Source organism: Podarcis filfolensis (genome assembly GCF_964270895.1).
Source record: "Podarcis filfolensis genome assembly, chromosome: 17".
Classification (NCBI taxonomy): Eukaryota; Metazoa; Chordata; class Lepidosauria; order Squamata; family Lacertidae; genus Podarcis; species Podarcis filfolensis.
This window is the reverse complement of record NC_139621.1, coordinates 29351130-29373737: the sequence shown is the minus strand read 5'-3', so window position 1 is coordinate 29373737 and position 22608 is coordinate 29351130. Positions and strand designations below refer to the sequence as shown.

Below are 22608 nucleotides of genomic sequence, written 5' to 3'. Positions count from 1 at the left end.
TTTTTGAGTTGTGTGTGTGTGTGTGTGAAAATTAGGGAATGTTCTAAGACATGCAAGATGCACTTTTTAAAGCACTGGGTATGTATTATAGTTTCTTTTGGGGCCCCTCCAGGATTAGGAGCCTTGAAACTTAAGCTTGATTAGTTTCATAGTAGTTCCACACCGGGGGCATACGTTAAGTTTTCTGAAAATGCCTAGGTGCAAGATGAAATTTAGCAAGGGGACAAATGTTCCCCAACCTAGAGGAATGGAAGTATAAAAAGTATGGCAGAAATATCCGCAACATGTAGACTGTATCACCTAGACATGCATTTTGTATTTAAGTAAACACCTCTATAAGATATCTATTGGAGTTTTGGATACATAACGTCACTCAGGAGGCTATTCACTATGTATGTACAGTCATATATGAATGCTGGGTTCTTAGCAACAAGTGCTGCCTGATTTGGCAAAAATGCTAATTTTTTGCTATTTCTTTGACACTACTTATTGCACTCAGCATGCCTCTCCTTTCTTTCAAGGACCTGGTGTCCACCCTCCTTTCATCTTCCTTCCAGATGAAAGCAGAGTCCAGTCCCAGACCTGATTTCAAGCTTGATTTTAATCCCTCTAAAAGTTCTTGCATGCCTGAAACCGGAGTTACAGAATGTTCTAGAAAACACAGAAGGTTCTAGAAAACACAATTTTAATTACGAACTGGGGGTCCAACCTATAAGCCAAAAGGCATTTAGTTTAGCTGATAGGGATAGGGCATGGAGGAAGATTCTTTACACCTTCTCTTTACAAAAGAACCATAACACACTGTTCCGTTTTATACAGCTCAGGAACCAAGGCTGACTGATTATGCTGACCATGCATAGCCAAAACAACAAACTGGGGTCGATCTCAGCCATCTTTGCAGGTGCCAAGAATTGGGCTTGGGACCTCGTGTGTGTAAAGTAGACAGCTTTACCGAGCTATAGCTTTCCCCATACGAATGAAGGATTGTGCATTTGTGTTGTTGCACTGATTTGTTTCCCCCCTGGATTGCATCCTTCTGCTCCCTAACGTCAATCGTTATTTTCTTCAGTCTGTTTCTATTTCCTGGCTGCCAGATAATCTTAACATCCCCTGAGGTTCTTTGTTTTTATAATATCTTATTCAGCATTTCTATAATATCCTATTCAGGTAGTCCCACCCGGATGGCGGGTGTATGTATGTCATATGACTTCCTTCATGCATTCAAAGGATGCAAGACAGGGCCAGAGGGTGCCAGCTAATCCCACAATCATGACGACAGTACGTAGCAATCAACCCATCCTCCATTGTGCATTCAGACTTCCACACCTACCAGTTCTCTGGACCAAAGCTGACATAACTCAATAACCTCCTGACATGTACTTTCACCATACTGGTGGTAGTGATGGGGGACATGTGAACCTTCCTAGAGTCAACTGCAGCCTCCCTGTGGTGTTCTGAAACTTTTACAGACAAGAATCCTCCATTTTTAAATCATGCAATACATTAGTGACACTTCCTGAAAGAAAATGAATAGATCATGAACCAATTTCCTTGTCATCTTCACCATCCACCCCTTCCCACTACACCAGGGGATATGTGAGGAACAGAATTCAACTACTCGTGGCTTGAGGAAACTTTGAGTCCACTGAGGGAGGGTGTGGGTGTCGGAGACCTCCAGTAACCTCTTGACTTGATTCTGGGATTTAGTCTAGCGAACCACCATGGATGGCATATGCTGTCACAGAATTCTGACAAAGTAGGGGGAAAGAGTGTACAACAATGGCCGCTGCTATAGGCAAGCAGCATGAAGACTCTGCATTGACCAGCCTTAGTATAAATACTAGGGGCCTGGCAGTCTGCCTTTGCCTTCTCAAAGCAATATTTGCTGCCTACAGACCCCAGGACGCCCCCCCCCATCTAAGGCCAAGCCTCCAGCTCCACTTCCAGCAACTTAACTCTTGGACTCTTGGTCTAGAAAACACACCCACCTAGTCAAAATTTAGTTATGGCTGGCCCTGATGGGAGAATCTCCAGAAGGTTCCTATTCTATAAAGGTAAAGGTAAAGGTACTCCTGACCATTAGGTCCAGTCGTGACCAACTCTGGGGTTGCGGCGCTCATCTTGCTTTATTGGCCGAGGGAGCTGGAGTTTGTCTGCAGTCATGTGGCCAGCATGACTAAGCCGCTTCTGGCAAACCAGAGCAGTGCACAGAAACGGCGTTTACCTTCCCGCTGTGCTTTCGAACTGCTAGGTTGGCAGGAGCAGGGACCGAGCAACAGGAGCTCACCCTATTCTGTAGGGGTAACCAATATGGTGCCCTCCAAATGTTGCTCTGCCAGCATGACCCAATGCTCAGGGATGATGGGAGCTGTAGTTCAACAACATCTGGGGTACCCCATGTTGGCCTTGTTGTGCTGGGTTACACCACTGTCTCTAGAAAGGACACTACTTTTTCTCTTTCCATGCTTGTTTTTCAGTAGTACAAGATCATGTTAGCACCAGCGCACCTCTGTTGGCACCTACTGATGGACTGATGTCAAATTCTCTCAGACATATACAAATATAATGCCTTTTAGCATATCAAGCTAGCCATCCCTATGATGTAAAAAGCAAGCAGCCCATTTCAAACGCCTGTAGCTGTTGCTCAGGACAATACTGGTTTCATAAAACAGAATGCACACAAAAGAGCTGTATTTAATCTGACTCTGAAAGACCTGAGGCTCTAAACAATTTCACATGTTTTTAAAGAACATCTTCTGACAGCAACAACTCCCTCTTGCTAGAGATACACAAACTTTCTGCCACAGAATCAGCCAGTTTCCTTAACTCCGAGGCAATATAAATCACACAAAGATTGAATGGCCTTTCAGAACACCCTCTCTATTACAAGTCTCCTGTTCAAGGGAATAAACATGCAGATCAAACCATGCGGTCTTAATATGCCAGCAAAATGTATTTATTACAGCTACCATCTGTTTACTACAGGTGCCATCCAGTAGGATGTTGCTGCCATCCAAAAAAACAAACACAAAGGCCTGTGACTGTCTGTATGACCCTGAGCTCTATCTGCCCTTGGATGTCCTGGCCATATGCCTGTTTGTGATAGAAGCAGCCTCTTTAATTGAACCTAGTTTAACGTATGAATACTAAAGCCCCACATTTCTTCCAAAGAACTCAGAGCAGCTTACATATGGTTGCCACACGGTCTACAAGGGTTGGACTTGTTTAGTTAGCAATAGAAGCACTTGGCCGTTTACAAAACGTTATAGCGAAATAGATCCTCTGCTCATTTAGATTCAATGGCAGAGAGAAGCACATGTTCAATTATCTCATTAATTCCAACTACAGGATCTCAAATGACACATACCACTATCTTTCACTCCTAATGATGGAATAAGCACCTCACAACCCGATTCAATTCAGAATTGGGCTTGAAAACCAAGCTCCCCACACCGCAAGAAAGAAAGAAAGAAAGATTTATTTATTCCAAGCCATATTCCTGATCTCAATAATATCAACTGCCCTTGGAGCCCCAACTCCACAGCCTGCTTCCCACTTATCAGATTGCTGGTAGCAGTGACATTTTCCAGGATACCTGGTGCCTGAAAAGCTGCTGTAGCAGGGTTATAATTATAATTATTTTTTAACTCTGCATAGCACCCTTCATCCATAGAACTCAGGGCAGTTCAAGGTACCAGATAAACAGGTGAGCGAGCATGAGGGATGAGTTTCTCAACAATCTGGATTACAATCCGAGATACAATCTGTGAAGATCTCTTGGATCATAACGCTCATCTCAGGACAGAACAAGTATTCTAAGAAGGGTGAGGAAACCTGTAGCTCTCCAGATGCTGTTGGACTGCAACTCCCATCAGCCCCAAACAACGTGGCTAATGGTCAGGGATGATGGGAGATGTGGTCTGCAACTTCTAGAGAGCCGCAGGTTCCCCAGTAAGTTGCCAATGTTAGTATTATGGATCAACAAATTGCAAACTTTAGCAACTTCACTACTCATTACCAACTCCACATAATTATCTTTCATTCAAATAAGTAGGACTTTGCATGGGTTATTATCAGCAACTAAAGAACACATAATTTGTTAGCTGTTAGCCTCAATTTATTGTCCTCTCTCTCATATCTTACTGCTATGATTTTAAATAATAAACGATTTCACATTATGACTTTTAATTAAATCACTCTAATAAAATGAATACTTTTAAACCATTTAACCAGCACAACCATTAATCTTCACTTGCCCTAAACAGAACCGGATACGGCAATGAAATGGCTATTCAGTCTTCACAAATAGCAGCAGATGATGTAGCTGACAGGAAAAGATGCAAGAAAAACAGTTTACAGACTGGAAGAAAAACAAACATAGAAACAGAAACCCAGTTCTTGATATTGAGGCCTTTTTTTTTTACCTTATTAAACCGGGAGTGGCTATCAACTCAAGACAGAGACATATGACACAGCCTCCCTTGAGGCACAGGTAACTTTGTTCTGTCTTTGACCTGGAAGCAACGGAATGAACCCATCACACATGATGCAGAAACACAGATGGTGATAAATAAAAGCCAACCTCAGAGCAGCAAATCATGAAGACACACTTAAGCACTCCAATCATGCAGACACCTATGAGGGTGGGCACTTCGAGCCCAGAGAGACTTTTAATTATTTATTCTGCATGGCATACAAGAGGGCACTGGTGCAAAACTGGGAGGTTTCAGCACCAGAACTGCAACAGCCTCAAAATGAAGCATCACACAGCTCCATCGATTAAATCTGCAGCCTCACAGATCAATCAGCTAAAGCTGCAATTGATTAATATCCCAATTAAGCCTATTAAAACTGCATCCCTATTATGGGCATCCTGAGATTCAAATCACGTGAAAGGGGTTGTGCGCACTGTACTTAAATTAATGAATTAGGCAAATTAATAACTGGATGAAATTTACACTTTGGCAAACTATAGCCACAGACATATTTAGACCTTGCTATAGAAGCAAGTGGAGAGTACACTAAGGAGGTCTGTTAACATCAGTTCCAATATAGTATAATAGGGATTTCGGGTTTTAAACAGAATGCTTCAAGCTGGATAAAAACAAACATCAAGAAGGTACTGCATTTACTGTAGTCCTATATGGGGGATAAAGCAGCTCCCCTTATTTAAGCCATGCTCCTACTACTCAAATGTTAATATGGTACCTAATAATGAGAGCAAACCATCACTCACTCTAGCCTTTGACTAGCATGAGGAAAGCCTGCAGGTCACAACTTGATAGGTGCATCCTTCATATTTACAGGACAGTGGCGCTGTGGTCTAAACCACAGAGCCTAGGGCCTGCTGATCAGAAGGTCGGCAGTTCGAATCCCTGGGACAGGGTGAGCTCCCGTTGCTCAGTCCCTGCTCCTGCCAACCTACCAGTTCGAAAGCACGTTAAAGTGCAAGTAGATGAATAGGTTCCACTCCAGCGGGAAGGTAAACGGCATTTCTGTGAGCTGCTCTGGTTCGCCAGAAGCAGCTTAATCATGCTGGCCACATGACCTGGAAGCTGTACGGCAGCTTCCTCGGCCAGTAAAGCAAGATGAGTCCCGCAACCCCAGAGTCGTCCACGACTGAACCTAACAGTCAGGGGTCCCTTTACCTTTAGCCATGTCTGTGGCTGCTGAGAAGCCCTTGTAGGAGAACACCATGCTTAAATTGGCTCTAAATCTACCAAACTCAGATTCTGAAGCAGACTCGCCTGATTCAATCCGGAAGGATCATGACCTGGACCAGGTCACGAGGCAGTCTGAGTGCTGCAGCAGTGCCTCTGTTCCTATAAAACATATTTCTTGTCATGACAGGTAAGCCAAACACTCACAGCCTGGAGCGTTTAGCTAGTGCATGGGGTTCCTTGTCACTGCACACTGCAAACCCGTATGAGAGCAACAGGACTTGATAACATTGCATTGCTCTTAGGAGGAACTTCACAGGAACAAAAAAACAACAACCCATGGCTGCGTTATTAGGGGCAGCCATTCCACCCGAGAACAACAGGTCATTAAAACCCATCACTCCCAGGTGGACTTGTTGTATTGCATTCAAAGCAGGCAGCAGCAAGGAACTCTGCATGCTAGCCGCTCCAGGCTGTGGGTGGCTAGATTACCTGTTTAAACTTTTTAAAAATAAATGTATTTTATAGGAACAGAGGCAGCGCAGCAGTCCTTGAACCACCTCATTGAATAGTTTTTTTTTAATAAAAACAAACAAGCCATGGTTTTTTTGCCTTTTGGGTTCTGCACAGCCTGTTTCCCCTTAAAAGCCCATGCAGAACCAGGAAGGAAAGGATTTAGTCTTGTTTTCATGCAGAACAGAGACAGACTGGAATTTCATGGATCGGACCATCCCTGTTGCCCAGCAGATGTAGGGTGCCCACCCACAGCCCTGAAACATTAACACAAAATTGCTTCCTTAATGTAAGTGCTAGGCTTAAGGATGATCCAGAATTTGCAAAAAGCATGTAGTATCATTGACTTAAGGCTTCCGAGCCCTTAGAAAGGTTTGGGGAAATATTTTTGAAGAACACCCTCACCACCCCAGAACCTAACCCTTCGAAAATGAATGAATGTATGTATTTTGAAAAGGGAAGCAGGTTGGAGACTGAGGGTTGAAACCCTGAAGAAAAACCTAACTGCAATCAGACAAGAAAATTAATTATTTTAATTTGAATCTTAAATGGCTGAAATTGCTAGTTGAAACCATAGGAAACAGTTCCTGCTGACAAATGAGTAGGTGGAGTTCTCAAGACCTGGGGAAATGCTGTTGCTGTTTGGAGGGAGAGAGCTGGCTGCTGATCTGCTTTCGAGCTCCTGTTCCAGGAAGATTACAGGTAAAAATATTACATAGGTGAACATTTAGAATTGCTCAAAAATTGTTCTCATTGAAGTCCAAGCCACTCTATGAAAAATACGCCTACTACAAAACAGCTACAAATGAATTATTATTATTATTACTATTATTATTATTATATTTATTTATACCCCATCCATCTGGCTGGGCTTCCCCAGCCACTCTGGGAGGCTTCCAACAAAATATTAAAACACAGTAATGCATCAAACATTAAAAGCTTCCCTCTATCCCTCAGCAAACCTCTATCGATATCTGTGATGAAACATCGGTTAGATCATGAAACTTTGTTGGAAGAAGCCTTTTGCACGTGGTCAGAGGCTCTCTCCTTTATTACTGATCAGCTCCAGCTGAAATTCCAGCACTGAAAGCAATCTCTAGAGACGGATCTGTATGAGCACTGGCTCAGATTCAGTTCTGCCATAACAGTGATTTGGGGGATAAGCAGCAATTTGAACCAAGGTCTCCAAAGATTAAGTCCGGCGCCGATCCATTACACAGAGGCAAACCCAGATTTGTCACTGAGTACCTGCTTAATAGTTATGGTATACTCAGTTACATTCACCTTTTGCATTCTGAGATGTGCACCTAAGATAATGCGTGACATAGCCCACCTGTGAGGCTAAGGCCAGGGTTAGCCAACATGCTGCCCTCCAGAAATTGTGGACTATTAGTCTCATCTTCCCTGATCATTGGCCATACTGCCTGGAGCTGATGGGAGTTGTAGTCCAAAATATCTGGAGGGTATTTATTTGGCTACATTCCAATTAAGGCCAACATTCAGACATGGCTGTATGTGGTCTCTTGAATGCCACCCAATAATATACTTTACTGTCTGAAATGGATCCCAAACCCAACCCACTCACCCACCCTCGGCTAGGGGCAATACTTTAAAAAGTCTTTCTGCCCTATTCAAACAGCAATTCCTACCTTCATCCCCCACCGCCCGCTGCATGGTGTCATCTAAAGTAGGCCCCTTCATGTTGCAGCGTGGCAAGGAACGCAAATCTTAAGACGAAGGAATCCCTGGAGCCATTTGAAACATGGGAGTGGAAAAACAGCAGATTCATGCACAGTCCTGGTTGGCACTGAAATTGAACGAGTTTTCCATTCTGATCTCCAGTGAAACATGTATTGGGTTTTCGCTGGAGAAAAACCAAGGGATAAAAAAGGATGCTATGGTGTGCCCACAGAGAATCATGGGCAACAGCAGCTTCCGATGTTTACCACACATTCAGGCTGTGTGTCACACGAGTCTTTTTTCCATTCGGACTCACTCTCAAAAGCAAAATGCTGAACAGCAGCATCTGTAAACACCTGACAAGGCTAAGCAGACAAGCACTTGTAAGTATCCATTGAGGTGAAAGCAGCAAGGGAAATGAAAAGCACAACCAGGTGTGCAGGGAAAGATGAAGATTGAACTAATTATCCCAGCTGTTTATTTGTGGAGAGGAAAATCATTTTGGTAAACAAAAAGCCCAGCTATCCTAAGCCACTGAATGCTGAGGAACTGCTCCGTGGGAGACCCTTTACTTATTAGGTGGCTGGTACCGCAGGAGGCTTTTAAGCCTGCTAAGTCAGCCAAAGGGTCTCTTAAAGAGAAAAGTGATGCTGACTCCATTAAAAAGCAGGAAGAGGAAACCTTGCAAGTCTAAGTTCACACATAATACTGCTTAGAGACAACCGTCCTTGCTGTGTCCTTTTAAACATTTTAAAAATATATGACGACGGGGGAAATGTGTTATTCCAAAGCCATCTTTGACTTGGGCAAGTCTGTTGAATCAAAGACTGGGGAGTGCGTGCTTTGAATATAGAAGGATGCAGGTGCACTCGTGGGCATCTCCAGTTTAAGAAGGAACAGGTAAAAACCCTGTACCTGAGTCCAGAGTTTTGGGTTAAGCAAACAAGTATTGTGATGACCAGGCAGCTTTCCATGGTCCTCCGAAGAGGCTCAACTGCATGCCTATCCGCAAGGCTACGAGGGTGTGTGACACCCCCACACCATCAAAATCACTATGCGACTATTCTAACACTCCCTTCCTTCCCTGCCCCTCCACCCCACCTCATCTCCCGGGCAGTCTATAGTATCTGTAAAATCAAATTACAAAGCATTTTCTTTGAATCACTTCAGGCTGCGGGAAGAGGGAACTGCTAGCTGAGTGCTTGTCTAAGTTCAGGGCACAAAAGAACCAGCCTCCAACTCATTTATTTATTTTTTAAGAAGAAAGCATTTCCCACTCGTGATTACACCACGACCTGTCCTGGCTACATCCTTTCAAAGCCGCTGGGGGAAGAGATGAAAACCAGGGGCTTGGGCTGCAAATACTCTGCCCTAAAAAACAATAATAGTAATAACCACATTACCATACAAAGGATACCCAAATTGTGCATATGTGCATGGGATGAACTGGATCGTATTTGAAGCACAGGAATGTAGCATTCAATTTGAAAAAGCATTACATGTTTTGGACACAATCCGACCGAAGTTGAGCATTCTGAAGTCTCAATGATTTCGGCTGAAATGGACAACTCTTCTGCTGAAATCAATGGATCTTGTTAACTAGAACTTGCACACTGAAACTTCAGTATTTAGAAGGACCTCGGGAGTTCACTCCTTTGTGTGATGATCAGTTTCCATTATTTCTAAAGTGCAATAGTATTTTCCTCTGGCACATACAAACATATGGTTCATAATCTTTCATGGTCTACTGTGGGTGAGCCACACTTTCTTAGGGCTCCTTGGTCATTTTGTGATTAAGACGTGCTTAATTCAGTAATCTAATATATTAGATGGCCCTTTTTTGGCCCAATGGGCAATATCGATATCTTCCCTCACCATGTGGACCAACTTCAGCAGGTGGGCGGGGCCACCCACTTATCAATCATTTGATATCACGATGACATTAGGTGTCTCGTTCACCTGTCAAGTTGGCCTGCAACGTGTGGGGAGGGGTCTGCTTTGCCTGCACATTCTCTGAGCTATTTTCAAACAAATGGCCTCATGAGCTGATTTGGGCCAAGATTGAGCCACAGGCCAGAGGTTCTCTACTCCTGAGACACCTTATGCTAAATTTGAACAAGTAATCTTCATAAGATTGTAAATCTATCTGTCAGGGAACTGCCATCGGAACTAGCGGAGGAGGCGAGCCTCCACAGCGATGCTGGAGAGGGGCCAAGCAGGGAGAGAGGCAGGTCTCCGGCTGGGGAAGAAAATCAGCGCAACACCAGGGATAGAGGGGGGCCGATGGGGGAAGCAGAGACGAGGCTCCAGGACTCTTCGCAGGAGACCAGCGAGGAGAGCACAGGTCCTCCGCTGCCCACACCCACCCTGCGCAGAAGACTTCCGCGCAGGGAAAGTAGGCAGTGACTTGGCGTCAAAGAACTTCTTTGCTGGACGAGGTTCAAGAAACGCCCACTGACGGATTCTGCCAGCGACTGAACAGCCACGGAGTGGATAGCTGTCCAGCGAGAAACGGTTTAACCAGGCAACCTAGCCCAGAGCGGCGGTAACTTACGCACAAGCAAGCCCTAAAGCCATTACACTATCTTTATTTTTATTTTTTTGCAATAACCCACCAATTCCGTAATTGTTAATACTGTGCACAATTTATTGCAGAATTCAGTGCAAAGTTTATAATCATGGGATAAATAAGATTTCCAGGTTTGTGACCACTGTAAGAGTGCTTCTAGATGGGGGTTTAATATTGCTTATGGGTAATATCACAAATGGGTAAGCAACAGGAAATTATGAACTATTCCCTGGAAAGAGTAAATCCAGATTAAATGAGGGGTGGAATATAGGTTAGCATTTGATGACAGTGGCTTTATGTACATGCTGCACAGAACGTGCATGCATGAGGAGCACCAGATGCCACAATAAACAACCCAAAAATTTATCAAGCCGCCTTTCTGGTTTCCGAGATTTTACCTTTCGTTGCCCATTTAACGTCAAAGCACGTCTGGCTCTATCAGAAGACAGAGTGAGGTGGCTGCTTCAGGCAGCTGATTTTGGGTGTCATGAAAGGGCAGCCAGTTGTTAGCTGTTTAATGTATTGTTATTGCAAAAATGTGGTGAGGTGCAAAGTATCTTGGGCATGCAATGTAAAAGGATCCTGTGTCAAATCATATTTCTTGTGGAGTTTTGCACCAACCGGAGCGCCTTTGTTTTTGATGAGTCCCTTTAAAAAGTGATCCATGGAATAAAAAGTGTCCATCTATCGTCATTGCTGACTGAAAACTGGAATTGTTAAATCTCATCCCACAATGGCTGAGGGTTACGAGGACAGGCTAGTTAAAAAGATCTGAGTGACTAACAGAGCAGACCTTGCACCAAGAGCTGCAGCAAAAGGGAGGGGAGAAAGGAGCATTATTACACTTAACAACACCAGCTGGTGAGTTTTATGAAGCAATGACTGACTGGCAAGAAGAAGAGCTGGGCTTTAGCCTGCAAAGCTTTTATGTTTATGTTTGATTGATGACGTACCAGTCTAGGGATTAGCTTCTTGTAGTTCAAAATCCTGAACTGCAATACTTTTAAACAATGCCAGCTTTGTTTCGTTCCTACTTGTGATTGACTGCTGTACGCTGAGAATGAAACTCAAGCTAGCATATAACTCGGCATGAACCAAATCTGCTCCATGTGGGAGAAAATAGATTGATTTAGTGTGCAACACACTTCTCTCTCTCTCTCTCTCTCTCTCTCTCTCTCTCTCTCTCACACACACACACACACACACACAGAGAGAGAGAGAGAGAGAGAGAGAGAGAGAGAGAGAGTGACGCATACAACTGACTAGGCAATTTGTTGTCCATGTTAGCTTTGGATTAGCTAAACTAAGCCTAAATCTCTCTCTCTCTCTCTCTCTCTCTCTCTCTCTCTCTCTGTGTGTGTGTGTGTGTGTGTGGTGATGTTTTGGCATTTTGAAATGGGATGAGTAGGAGTCGGGACAGCTGGCGTCCGTTCTTAGCTCCACCCCTGAGTCACTGTGCGGTAATAGGCATGTTCGAGTCATATGAAAAATAGCAATGGCTATACTAATGAAATTGTATGCTTTGAAGATGAAATCTGGAGTAGAACCTTACATCTATCCTGGATTGTCATGGCAAGACCGCTAACTGGCCAGAATTGTACCTGCCTGGCCACAATTTCATCCTCCTGGCCAGAATAAGAGGGTGTAAAACATAAAAGAAAAGATCCATCATTGGGTGGCTTTGTTATTTTCCTATTTTCCATAAGATATGTTTCCCTTCCCACCAAAATAAATAAATAAATAGGCTCTTCAAAGGCACACTTTGCCATTACATTTTAAAAGCTGCTCCCCTAGGGGGAAACCGCACTTTGCAAAGCCTCAAATTGGATTAGATCTTAGATCCTTAACAAGCAAAATCAACTGCCTCACTCAGGAAAATGCATTCTGTGCATTCTCACAATCATTATGCCAGAGGTGCCAAAGAATTTTAGGAAGCCAGAAACTCTGGAACAAAATGCAGCAGCCTTGTAGGCAGGGCAGCAGAGAATGGGGGTGCACTTGTGGATTTGCATTTCATCATTACTCCCTCAAATAATGAACTTAGTGTCCCCATGCCAACAGGATCGAAGACAAACCAGCCACTGAGAAACAAGGAGGAGGCATCACTATGTCTGGGAATAGTAGAACCCCAGTCTACAAAATCACTAAAAAACCAAGAACAGACCCTTAAAAAAAACCAAACCCAATGGGGACAACCTCCCCGCCCCCCATGTCCCAAACAGCTCAATGGGGACTCAAAATGCCCATGGTTGCCAAGATCCGTGGAATGTTGTCTGCCAACTGGAAAAGGAAAAACAGAAAAGCAGGGTGGGAGGAGATGATAACCTGCCTTGCTTGAGCACCAAATAGCTTGAAGTATCCCAGAGGAAGAAATGGATGGCTGGCTCTGTAAACAGGAGCGGTGCTGTTAGGGGAAGTGATCCCATTTGTCCACTTATAGTTCTCTCTCCCTCCCCACCACCGCCCCAATACACAGTGTGTTCCAAGGGATATAGCACTCAAGAGATTTGACAACTTAAGGTATTTGGTCTCAACCAGAACTGTGGGCTTTTTACAGCTTCTTAAACTATCTCATTGTGCAATTTCAATTTACCAGCTCCGTGCAATGATGAATGAATTAAACCTTGCATAGCATTTTGCACTAAAAGCCCTATAGAAATGCTAACAGATATCTATAAATAACTTCTGTTTTGTGTGTTGAAGAAAGCAATTAAAGAAGAAGAAGAAGAAGAAGAAGAAGAAGAAGAAGAAGAAGAAGAAGAAGAAGAGGAAGAAGAAGAAGAAGAAGCAGCAGCAGCAGCAGCAGCAGCAGCAGCAGCAGCAGCTAAATCTTTAGTTCTGGGGGGCTGGGGTAGCAGGGGAAGAGTTTGAAGCAAAACTGGATAATCTCATTTCTGATTTCATAATCTCACTTCTTCCTACTATGGCTGAGAGGGGCATTTTCTACTGTATTCCAGAAAACAGCATCTGGGCAGCTTGTTTCCATCTCAGTGTGACTTCATTGGATTACTGAGATGTAACATGTCACTCACCAGCCTAATATATTTTGTCTAAAGCAGAGCCCAACTCCCACAACGGCCACCACTTTAAAGAGTCTTGTTGTACTATTCAGACTTTCATTTCCTGCCCTCATCTATATGCTCCCTCAGGGTGCAACCCAAAGAATGGTGCTTCATGATAGGGCTGGTCCTGCCCTCCCTCCCACCCTTCTGAGGAGCAACACCTTCAACTAGTACTACCCCGGCTTGCTGAGCGCTCACTATAAACCAGTAAATGCACTTCATTAGAATGGATAGGTGGTTGGTCTGTGTACGTAGGGAGCATCACAAAGGACACTGCAATGTGTCAGCATATGCCTCTGCAGGACTGCTGAGTATTTGAGTGGACAGGCTTTGCCCTCATCACAACAGTACTCCCACTTTTAGATCACCCACTAAACTGGGCAGCCGCTATTCATTTATATGGGAGAAGGGTGCATTAGGATAATTCCCAGCTCCAGCGACTGAGATCTGGGGCTCTCCTACTTGTTATGAACATTTGTCTGCAACAAGAGTCCACTCATTCACAGCCCTTAGCCTACAGCTTTTGGGAGGGCTGGAGAAGAGTTGGTGGAGGCTCTCTCCTAAGACAAGGTTTCCCAGAATATATTAGGCATCTCCTTGCACCATTAGCTTCAGGGCTGTACTCCTGCTCGCTCTCTCCACTCAGTTTGTCCACGTTCTAGTTACTCACTGAAATAATAGGGAGAGTGATAGAAATGGACCACATGGGTGGGGGCAGGAGAGAAACTAAGTCCCTCAGTGGTTAAATGACTTTCACAAGAATATGCTGAAGGTCATTCTGTTGTCTCTTTTCCTGGCTGACCCTCCATCGCTTTTTTACTTAGTGCTGTGCCTAATTCAATGTTTACGCTTTACCTTTTTATTGTATGTCAAGTATTTTTGATAATATTCTGTATAGAGTTAATAACAACAACAAAAGTGAGAGATTGATTCCGTAAATGAGAGACCTAGCCCTCAAATAGGATTACTACACACACACACACACACACACACACACTCACAAATCATTTCACTAAATTAAGCTGGGGGACTGAGATGCATAAAGAAACTCTTTGAAGGCCTGGCTCACACAAGCACATCTACATTCCTACATTCCTTGAACGCTTGTTTCTCATTACGGCTAAAGTAGGTTCTGAGGAAGGGGTAGGCAACCTAAGACCCGGGGGCCGGATGCAGCCCAATCGCCTTCTCAATCCGGCCCGTGGACGGTCCAGGAATCAGCGTGTTTTTACACAAGTAGAATGTGTCCTTTTATTTAAAATGCATCTCTGGGTTATTTGTGGGGCATGGGAATTCATTCATTCCCTCCCCCAAAAAATATAGTCCAGTCCACCACTGGACTAGGGCATTGGTCTTCAAGTGGTGGGCTGCCTGGGACCCACTATGAAATCACTGCCAGATCCAATGTGGGTTGCAATAGCAGCACTTCTGCCCTATAAATATATGGCAAAAGGGAGAGAGAGAGAAAAGACATGGGTCCCCAAATGCATGTGTGGGTTAAAGGTAAGTCCCACGTCCAAAAAGGTGGAAGACTACTTCTCAAGACTACAAAAAGTTCTCCCGCAATATAGCTGTTCACCTTTAACGTGTTACCCAATTCTCTTGGTGACTATGAACCATCACGTGGTGACTATCGGTCAAGTCTACAAACTGCCTCAGTTCGAAAGTATCATGATTGAGCCGACTTGGGCTGAGTAAACTCTGATGGCTTACCATGTGTTAATATGGTAAACAAATAAGCATGTATGAACTGGCTTTAGATTACAACCAGTAGAGAACTGAGAATTAGTAATTTCAGGCTACCAGAGGCTCACAGGAAAAGGGGGTAGGGCACTTGTTTTATGATAGTATATTAGGGGAAAGAAACAGAGAAAGCTGCCTTATAGCCTCAGATCTTAGCTCAGTGTTGTCTATGCTGCCCGAGCAAAGCCCTTCCTTCAGACAGGTGCCTTCTCCAGCTAAGGATCTAATTGGAGACCTTTTGCATGAAAAGCATGTGCCCGGTCACTGAGCTGTGGCCCTTCCCCTGGGGATGCCCCTTGTGACTAATCATGATCATAGCATGCTTAGTAGCACACCAGCTCAGCAATGTTATATTTATATATACACCTCTTCATGCATTCGGCAACGGTTATCAGTAAAAATGCTAGGGTTTCATTATATCGTTCATTTGCTGCAAACCAGCTAGATCTCGCCGCAGGAAGCGAACACCAACTGAGAGGTTCTATTGTTTTTCCCCCACAATGGCATTCCTTTGGGGGGTGGGGAGGACCTGAATGAAACCGAACCTCTATAAAAGTGTGTGCAACCTTGAGGATTCCAGTCCTGTTCCTTCCCTGCAAAGGGGCAAGAAAGCTTAAATGTCTGCCTTGAAGAATCACAACAGGATGGTCGCAAGTTTAAAGATCCTTGCTAAGTCCACATGATTTTGGCATGCCCGCTCACCCTCCCCACCCATACTGGTGAGGTTCTCATGCAGATGGATATTTCAAACCTAGCACCCTGAAGGCAACATGATGCAAGAGGGAAGAAGAACAGGGAAATGAAACGTGTGCATAAACACCAAGCATATACAGGTATAACAGTAGCAGCATTTACATCTGACTTCCAATACTGCAGATTTACTGGGGACGCTTTTTAAAATTTTATTTTTTTACCACCCTCCTTTATAAAAGGCTACCGTACTTCCTGACGTGCATGCTAGTGGAAAAACATTGCCATTATGTGTTGCAACAGGGGGAAAGAGACAGAGAGGGAAATGGTTAAATTTGTGCTCAATCATGCCCACATGCAGATGCCCAGACTAGGCTACACAATGTTGCTTTTAAAACAACAACAACAACATCAGCAGAACAGAACGCAGTACGACAGTTTAAAGGCATTCCAAACAGCTCCTAAAGCAGGTGGCTGGAGCCAGCTGGATACTGTACTGTCTACGGTGACAAACCAAGTACACAGATGACAATGTTAAAAAAAAATGCCATGCACACAAACAGAGAGAGAAATGTAATAATAAATATTTTATTGCAATATTTAGCCATGCATTTTAAAAAACATCACCTGAATCATGCAAGCCACCCACTCAGACACGCACTAAGGGAGAAGGGAAATGCAATCAGCATGTAGAGCATTTCTGTCTAGAAATTGCAATGTAGATCTTTCCCCTTCAGCTCCACCAGCACCCCATGTAACACAGGTAAATGGCCAAAGAGAAAAACACCGGCTGGATTGGATCGGCTACCAAGTTGGCAGCACTGACCCAGCTCCATGAAGAGACATTCTCTGAAAGTCTATCAAATCCATCCAGCACCTACCTTCAATCTGGGATTTGTCCCTCCACCCCCACCTGCCGGCTTATTCCTTCCCCACGGTATTTTGTAAGAAATAAAAGGCACTATCAGCCAAAGACTCAAGGGCAGCGTCCCCTTTTCAAGACTGCCAGAAATGTTGTGGAGATTTATATGCAATGTTGCATCCATTTACCTTGGCTTCTTTAGCAGAAAACTCCGTGGAGTTGGAAATTTTCATGGACTTTGAGCGGTGAGTTTGCCGCCAGACTGGGTCCTCTCGCGGGTATTTCACCGAACCTGTAGCTCTCACTCGGACCTTGCTGGTGCTCTGGACGCTATTAACTCCAATCATTTCCACAAAGCAAATAAATATTCTCTCTCTCTCCTATATGTATTATATATATATATATATATGAAGCGGGGGGCAGAAGAGGAGAAATAAACCACACTTCACAAATTCTCTTCAAGGTAGTTTAGAAGGAGAGGAATCTCTGTGGAGCCTGAGCTGCAGCAATCAGTGTTTGCTTAAAAATGCACCAAGCTGGTCCCCCACTACCAGCCACCACACACATACACACACAGAGCATCTTCAACTACACTGTTTTGAGGCAGCGTGATTGTTCCAGGCACTGCCTACGTCACTGGCTGCAAAATATAAAAGGGTGGAAACCCCACCCCTACTCACTACCCTGCTGCTCAGCACATATCGCCATCCTTTCCCAATACACACACACACACACACACACACACACACAGAGGGGGAGTGCATTCTCCAGTGCGGCTCAAGGGTATCAGTTTCAAAGAGCGGAACAGATGGCAAAAGGCCAAGCAAAAAAGCAATTCATTTCTGACTGCAGACAGGCAACACTTGTATTCCAGCCATACCATGTCAAAGTGCATTAAGCTGGGTGCAATAAAATTAAGACGGCACAAATAAAAGACTGCCCCGAAGGAGACGAGCCTGCCAGGTAGCCGCTGCTTCGAAAAGAAAATTGGGGTGGGGTGGGGGCTAAATGGATTGCAAAACACCTTAGGAAAGACAAGCATGTAAAAAAAGATGCTGCTTTTTCACAGGATGGTCTGCAGACACTAGCTTCAATTACAAGTGGGATTTACTGGGCAGCCCTGTGCATTTATACACAGAAGCACTTGGTAGCTATGGTATGGTACTGGGAATCAAGAAATCCCCCATTCAAGTCTTGTCTCGCCTTAAGGCAAGCTTCTTTCTGCCAGCTCCACACCTACAACTAGGATTACCAGGGCAATATATGTTAAATGCTATTATTATTATTATTATTATTTATTAAAACCTAATCATTATAATGAACTCCCAGGTAATTTGTGCATAGGTTTGCAGATTTAGAACTTGCGTCTCAATTCAAATTTTAGAGTGGGGGGTTGTGGGGGGGGTGGGAAGAGGCATGAATGGCTCACATACATGCTCATTCTCAATTTTCAGATTCGTTAACTGAGACACAAGGTCACACAGCTCAGTAGCAAAACCGCACTGCCCCAGCCTTGGCAGTGAAGGCTCGTATGTGAACCTTTGTTCCCAAAATAACTAGTGGAAGAGGCTTAAAAAGTGTGGCCAGTTCTGCCTTCAAATCAGCACAAGTGAACAAAAAGGCAGAGGCTATGATGGTAGTCCAAGTCCTGGATCTGTTTCGCCAACTAAAGCAGCCCGTAAACCGCTGCACAAGAGGAGTGGGTTTTTTTGCCCAATCAGTGTTTCAAACGGCGTAAGGGGAAGTAAGCTCCATATAAGGGAACGGCGGTGCTTACCTAAAGGCTACGAAGTCCAACCCCCCACCCCACCCCCCAAATCATTTCTAGCTCCTGGAGACCCAGAACACAGCAGATTGCATGTAACCATAGCAACCAAGCTCAGATGAGAACTGATCCCTAGTACGTTGGCACACAGGGGGAGTATCAGCTGGTAGCACTGGCTGGAGAAGGTAAAGACAAAAGTTGAACTGCATATGACTGAATATGCCAGGAAGGGCACACATACGCCAACTGTTCCAGTTTACCAGGCACAGTTCCCTAATAGCTAGATCTATTGTTATATCTATCTATCTAATAACACACACACACACACACACACACACACACACACACACACAAACACACTCCTTCAGATGAATCTACAACTACCAGGTATTTATGAACACTGTCCACCATCACTTACAAAGTTTACTGAACCACCAATATACAACACTCCTTCATAAATTGCTGCGTTCTGGACACTCTCTCAAGTTAGGAACTATTCTTCTTGCATGAGTTAAGAGAAAGATTATGCTGAAGTGTGAACAATCTCCAGTGTTTCATGAAGGCTATGCATACTGACCAGAGTAACACTCTTGAGATATACACAGTATTGGCCACAAAATGTGCATATTGAGCACTGAAATGTACAAAATGCAGACGAGATAGGCACATTTTCATGTTATCACAACATTCTGAACCAACACCACATCTCCCCCTCCCCCCACAATAAATGGCAAATGACTCTTGTCCACCTTGCTATATGTTGAGGTTTACCCAGTAATATTTCCCCCCAATGCCTTCTGAAGCCGAGTATTAGCAAGCCAGTTTCCTTTTTAAATGAAGTCATTTAACAGAATGTTTTCTCTCACAATGCACTTGATTTGCACTTATTACAATGCATTTAGCAACAATTGCCACCTGAGGAGGCAGCTATCAGGTGGAAGGGAAGGGGTACATTGGCATTTTGTTCCTGTGTGTGTCTGCATAGACAACTATGTGCACTAAGAGTCAAAATATATTCCCACTCCCATCTGGGGTTTTCAATTCTGGTGACCCTGGGGAAGGATATGAAGCCCAAGGAAATCATTTAAAAGATTTTAAATTAATTAAACAGTGCACACAGAAGACTAATTAAAGGCCATGATTTACCAAGGACATTTTATATACAGTGGTACCTCGGGTTAAGTACTTAATTCGTTCCGGAGGTCCGTTCTTAACCTGAAACTGTTCTTAACCTGAAGCACCACTTTAGCTAATGGGGCCTCCTGCTGCTGCCGTGCCACCGGAGCATGATTTCTGTTCTCATCCTGAAGCAAAGTTCTTTACCTGAAGCACTATTTCTGGGTTAGCAGAGTCTGTAACCTGAAGCGTATGTAACCTGAAGGGTATGTAACCTGAGGTACCACATTGGGGGTAATTTAAGATGAGCAGTACATAACAACTAGTTATTGTGCATATTCACCACAGCTCCTGGATAATGTGCGCATAATCAGTCTATGAAGAGAACTGGGCATATTTCCGGGTAAATATACGTAATCCGCAAACAGCAGAGGCCAGTTTTTTATCTGTTAGGGAAGTACCTAAACTTTGTCAGTGCCTTTTAAAACACTGGTGTGTGATGGGGGGGGCGATGTTTTACTGAGTTTTGATGTTTTTATGTTAAGCTGCTGCCAGCACTGCCATCATCGGCACATGACTTTTCCACCACAGTGGTGAATGTTTAAGTTCAGTTACCTTATTATGCTAGCACCCCTGGGATATGACAGGGTTACTTTAAAGAGTAGGTGAAAGTTTTCCACAATCACTGTAACAACAGAAACCGATGTGGAGCTATGAAAAATTAAAAGGCAGGGTCATAAAGGTCCTTTTGAAAGTGGCTAAGAGCTTTGTCCTAGAGAACACAAGCTTAACAGGTTGCCTAAATGCTTCTTTGCAGCCTCATCAACAGATTCTCTGCTTTTGCACAGTTTAGGGACTTCACTGCACCTCTGCCTGCTGCTCTGACAAATATAAAAATAAGAATAATACAGTAGCAGCAGCAGATAAAACTTCAGAAACTTTCTTGCCTCCTCATTTTCTGTGTTAGTAAAAACCAATCTTCACAATGCCCGTGAAAAAGTGGTGTGCATCCACTTTGGAAGAAGCACAAATACCAAACCAAAGCTGCCCCATTTGGAGGTATGTGGATGTCCTTGGAGCAGTCTTAAAGTGAAGGTTGATCCCAAAGCTTCAGACCAACTACAACACTTTGTAAGGTCCTGGAGGAGCTGTCAGTTTCAAGAGTGTGCCTTCACAGCAAGCAGTACATGCTTATGCCAACACAGTGCAAGGAGGAACAGCTCTGAGGGCACATATCAATGTGTTTGTCAGAAGAGAAGAAAAGTAAAAGCTATACTAAAAACAAAACAAAGGGACGCGGGTGACGCTGTGGGTAAAACCTCAGTGCCTAAGACTTGCTGATCGCAAGGTCGGCGGTTCGAATCCCCGCGGTAGAGTGAGCTCCCGTCGTTCGGTCCCAGCTCCTGCCCACCTAGCAGTTCGAAAGCACCCCTAAGTGCAAGTAGATAAGTAGGTACCGCTTTATAGCGGGAAGGTAAACGGCATTTCCGTGTGCGGCGCTGGTGCTGGCTCGCCAGATGCTGCTTAGTCACGCTGGCCACGTGACCCGGAAGTGTCTCCGGACAGCGCTGGCTCCCAGCCTCTTGAGCGAGATGAGTGCGCAACCCTAGAGTCGGACACGATTGGCCCGTATGGGCAGGGGTACCTTTACCCTTTTTACCTTAAAAACAAAACAAAACAAAACAAAATGGCTGGGAGTGAAGATAACGTCACAAGCAATGACCCTGTTGCCCCAAGGGTCCTTTTGGTGCGGGGCTTGCCACAATTAAAATGGAGTAAATGTTTATCATTCCTTCGGCCTGTAAAAGCGAGATAAGCGCCGCAACCCCACAGTCGTTCGCAACTGGACTTAATTGCCAGGGGTCCCTTTACCTTTTTAAATGTTTATCAGAGACATTTATGCTTATGTTATATTCAGATAGAATACTTTTAAAAGCATGTATTCTATCCTCCTATTTTTAATTGTTAAGTAAGCTGTATTTTAAACCCAGTTGGATTAAAAACTTAAGTTATGAGCTGTGCAGAGCAGTGTATGCTGACCCTGATGATAAGAAACAGTTCAAGCCTTAGCAACTGCATGACAACCATACTGAAACATTTGTGTGTGAGAGTGGAATGAACAGTTTTCTTCCTAAGCAAAGGCTAAGGAGCAAAATGAGCAGGTTTGGCCAAGCAGATGAGCAAGGACTGATTTGGGCTTTGCTGCTAAGTTTGAACCTACATAAATGGAAGTTTCCACGTACATCAAAAGGACAAATATGAGACAATAATGAATTTTGACAAAGGTGAAGCTACTTTTTCAACCCAATGGCATTTTAGATCCTGTGGGATGGAACTTCCGTTTTCCATGCTTATATAAAGGCAGGACTGTCTCAGTGCCAATTTGGAGGCACCAATTTGGAGAAGACTATCACAGCATAATCCGAAGAGGCAACATGTGTCTGCAGCACTCGCCTTTTCCCTCTTTTTGTTTGTTACAGGATTCTTAGCCCAGGCCATTGACGGGTGGATGGGTGTGATTATACCCCATCTTTTGTGTGTATGAATTTAGGACTAGTGTACAAGGCAGGGCAGGGATGTGGGTGGCGCTGTGGGTTAAACCACAGAGCCTAGGACTTGCCGATCAGAAGGTTAGCGGTTCAAATCCCCGTGACGGGGTGAGCTCCTGTTGCTCGGTCCCTGCTCCTGCCAACCTAGCAGTTCAAAAGCAAGTCAAAGTGCAAGTAGATAAATAGGTACCGCTCCAGTGGGAAGGTAAACAGCATTTCCGTGGGCTGCTCTGGTTCGCCAGAAGCGGCTTAGTCATGCTGGCCACATGACCCGGAAGCTGTATGCCGGCTCCCTCGGCCAATAAAGCAAGATGAGCGCCGCAACCCCAGAGTCGGCCACGACTAGACCTAATGGTCAGGGGTCCCTTTACCTTTACCTTACAAGGTAGGGCAGTATCT

At 44.3% G+C, this 22608-nt stretch overlaps 1 protein-coding gene across 7 annotated transcripts in view; it reads right to left on the bottom strand.

Moving 5' to 3' along the window:
• PSD3 (pleckstrin and Sec7 domain containing 3) overlaps nt 1-22608 on the bottom strand; it is a 160088-nt gene that overhangs the window by 36989 nt on the left and 100491 nt on the right. Inside the window, exon 1 of one of the 7 annotated variants that reach the window (XM_083592975.1) lies at nt 16968-17365. The exons of the other annotated variants lie outside the window; for them this stretch is intronic. Within the exon in view, the coding sequence (XP_083449101.1) occupies nt 16968-17126 (159 nt within the window). The 5' untranslated portion in view covers nt 17127-17365. Of the gene's footprint in view, nt 1-16967; nt 17366-22608 lie in introns of those variants that run through there. 7 annotated transcript variants of the gene reach the window in all.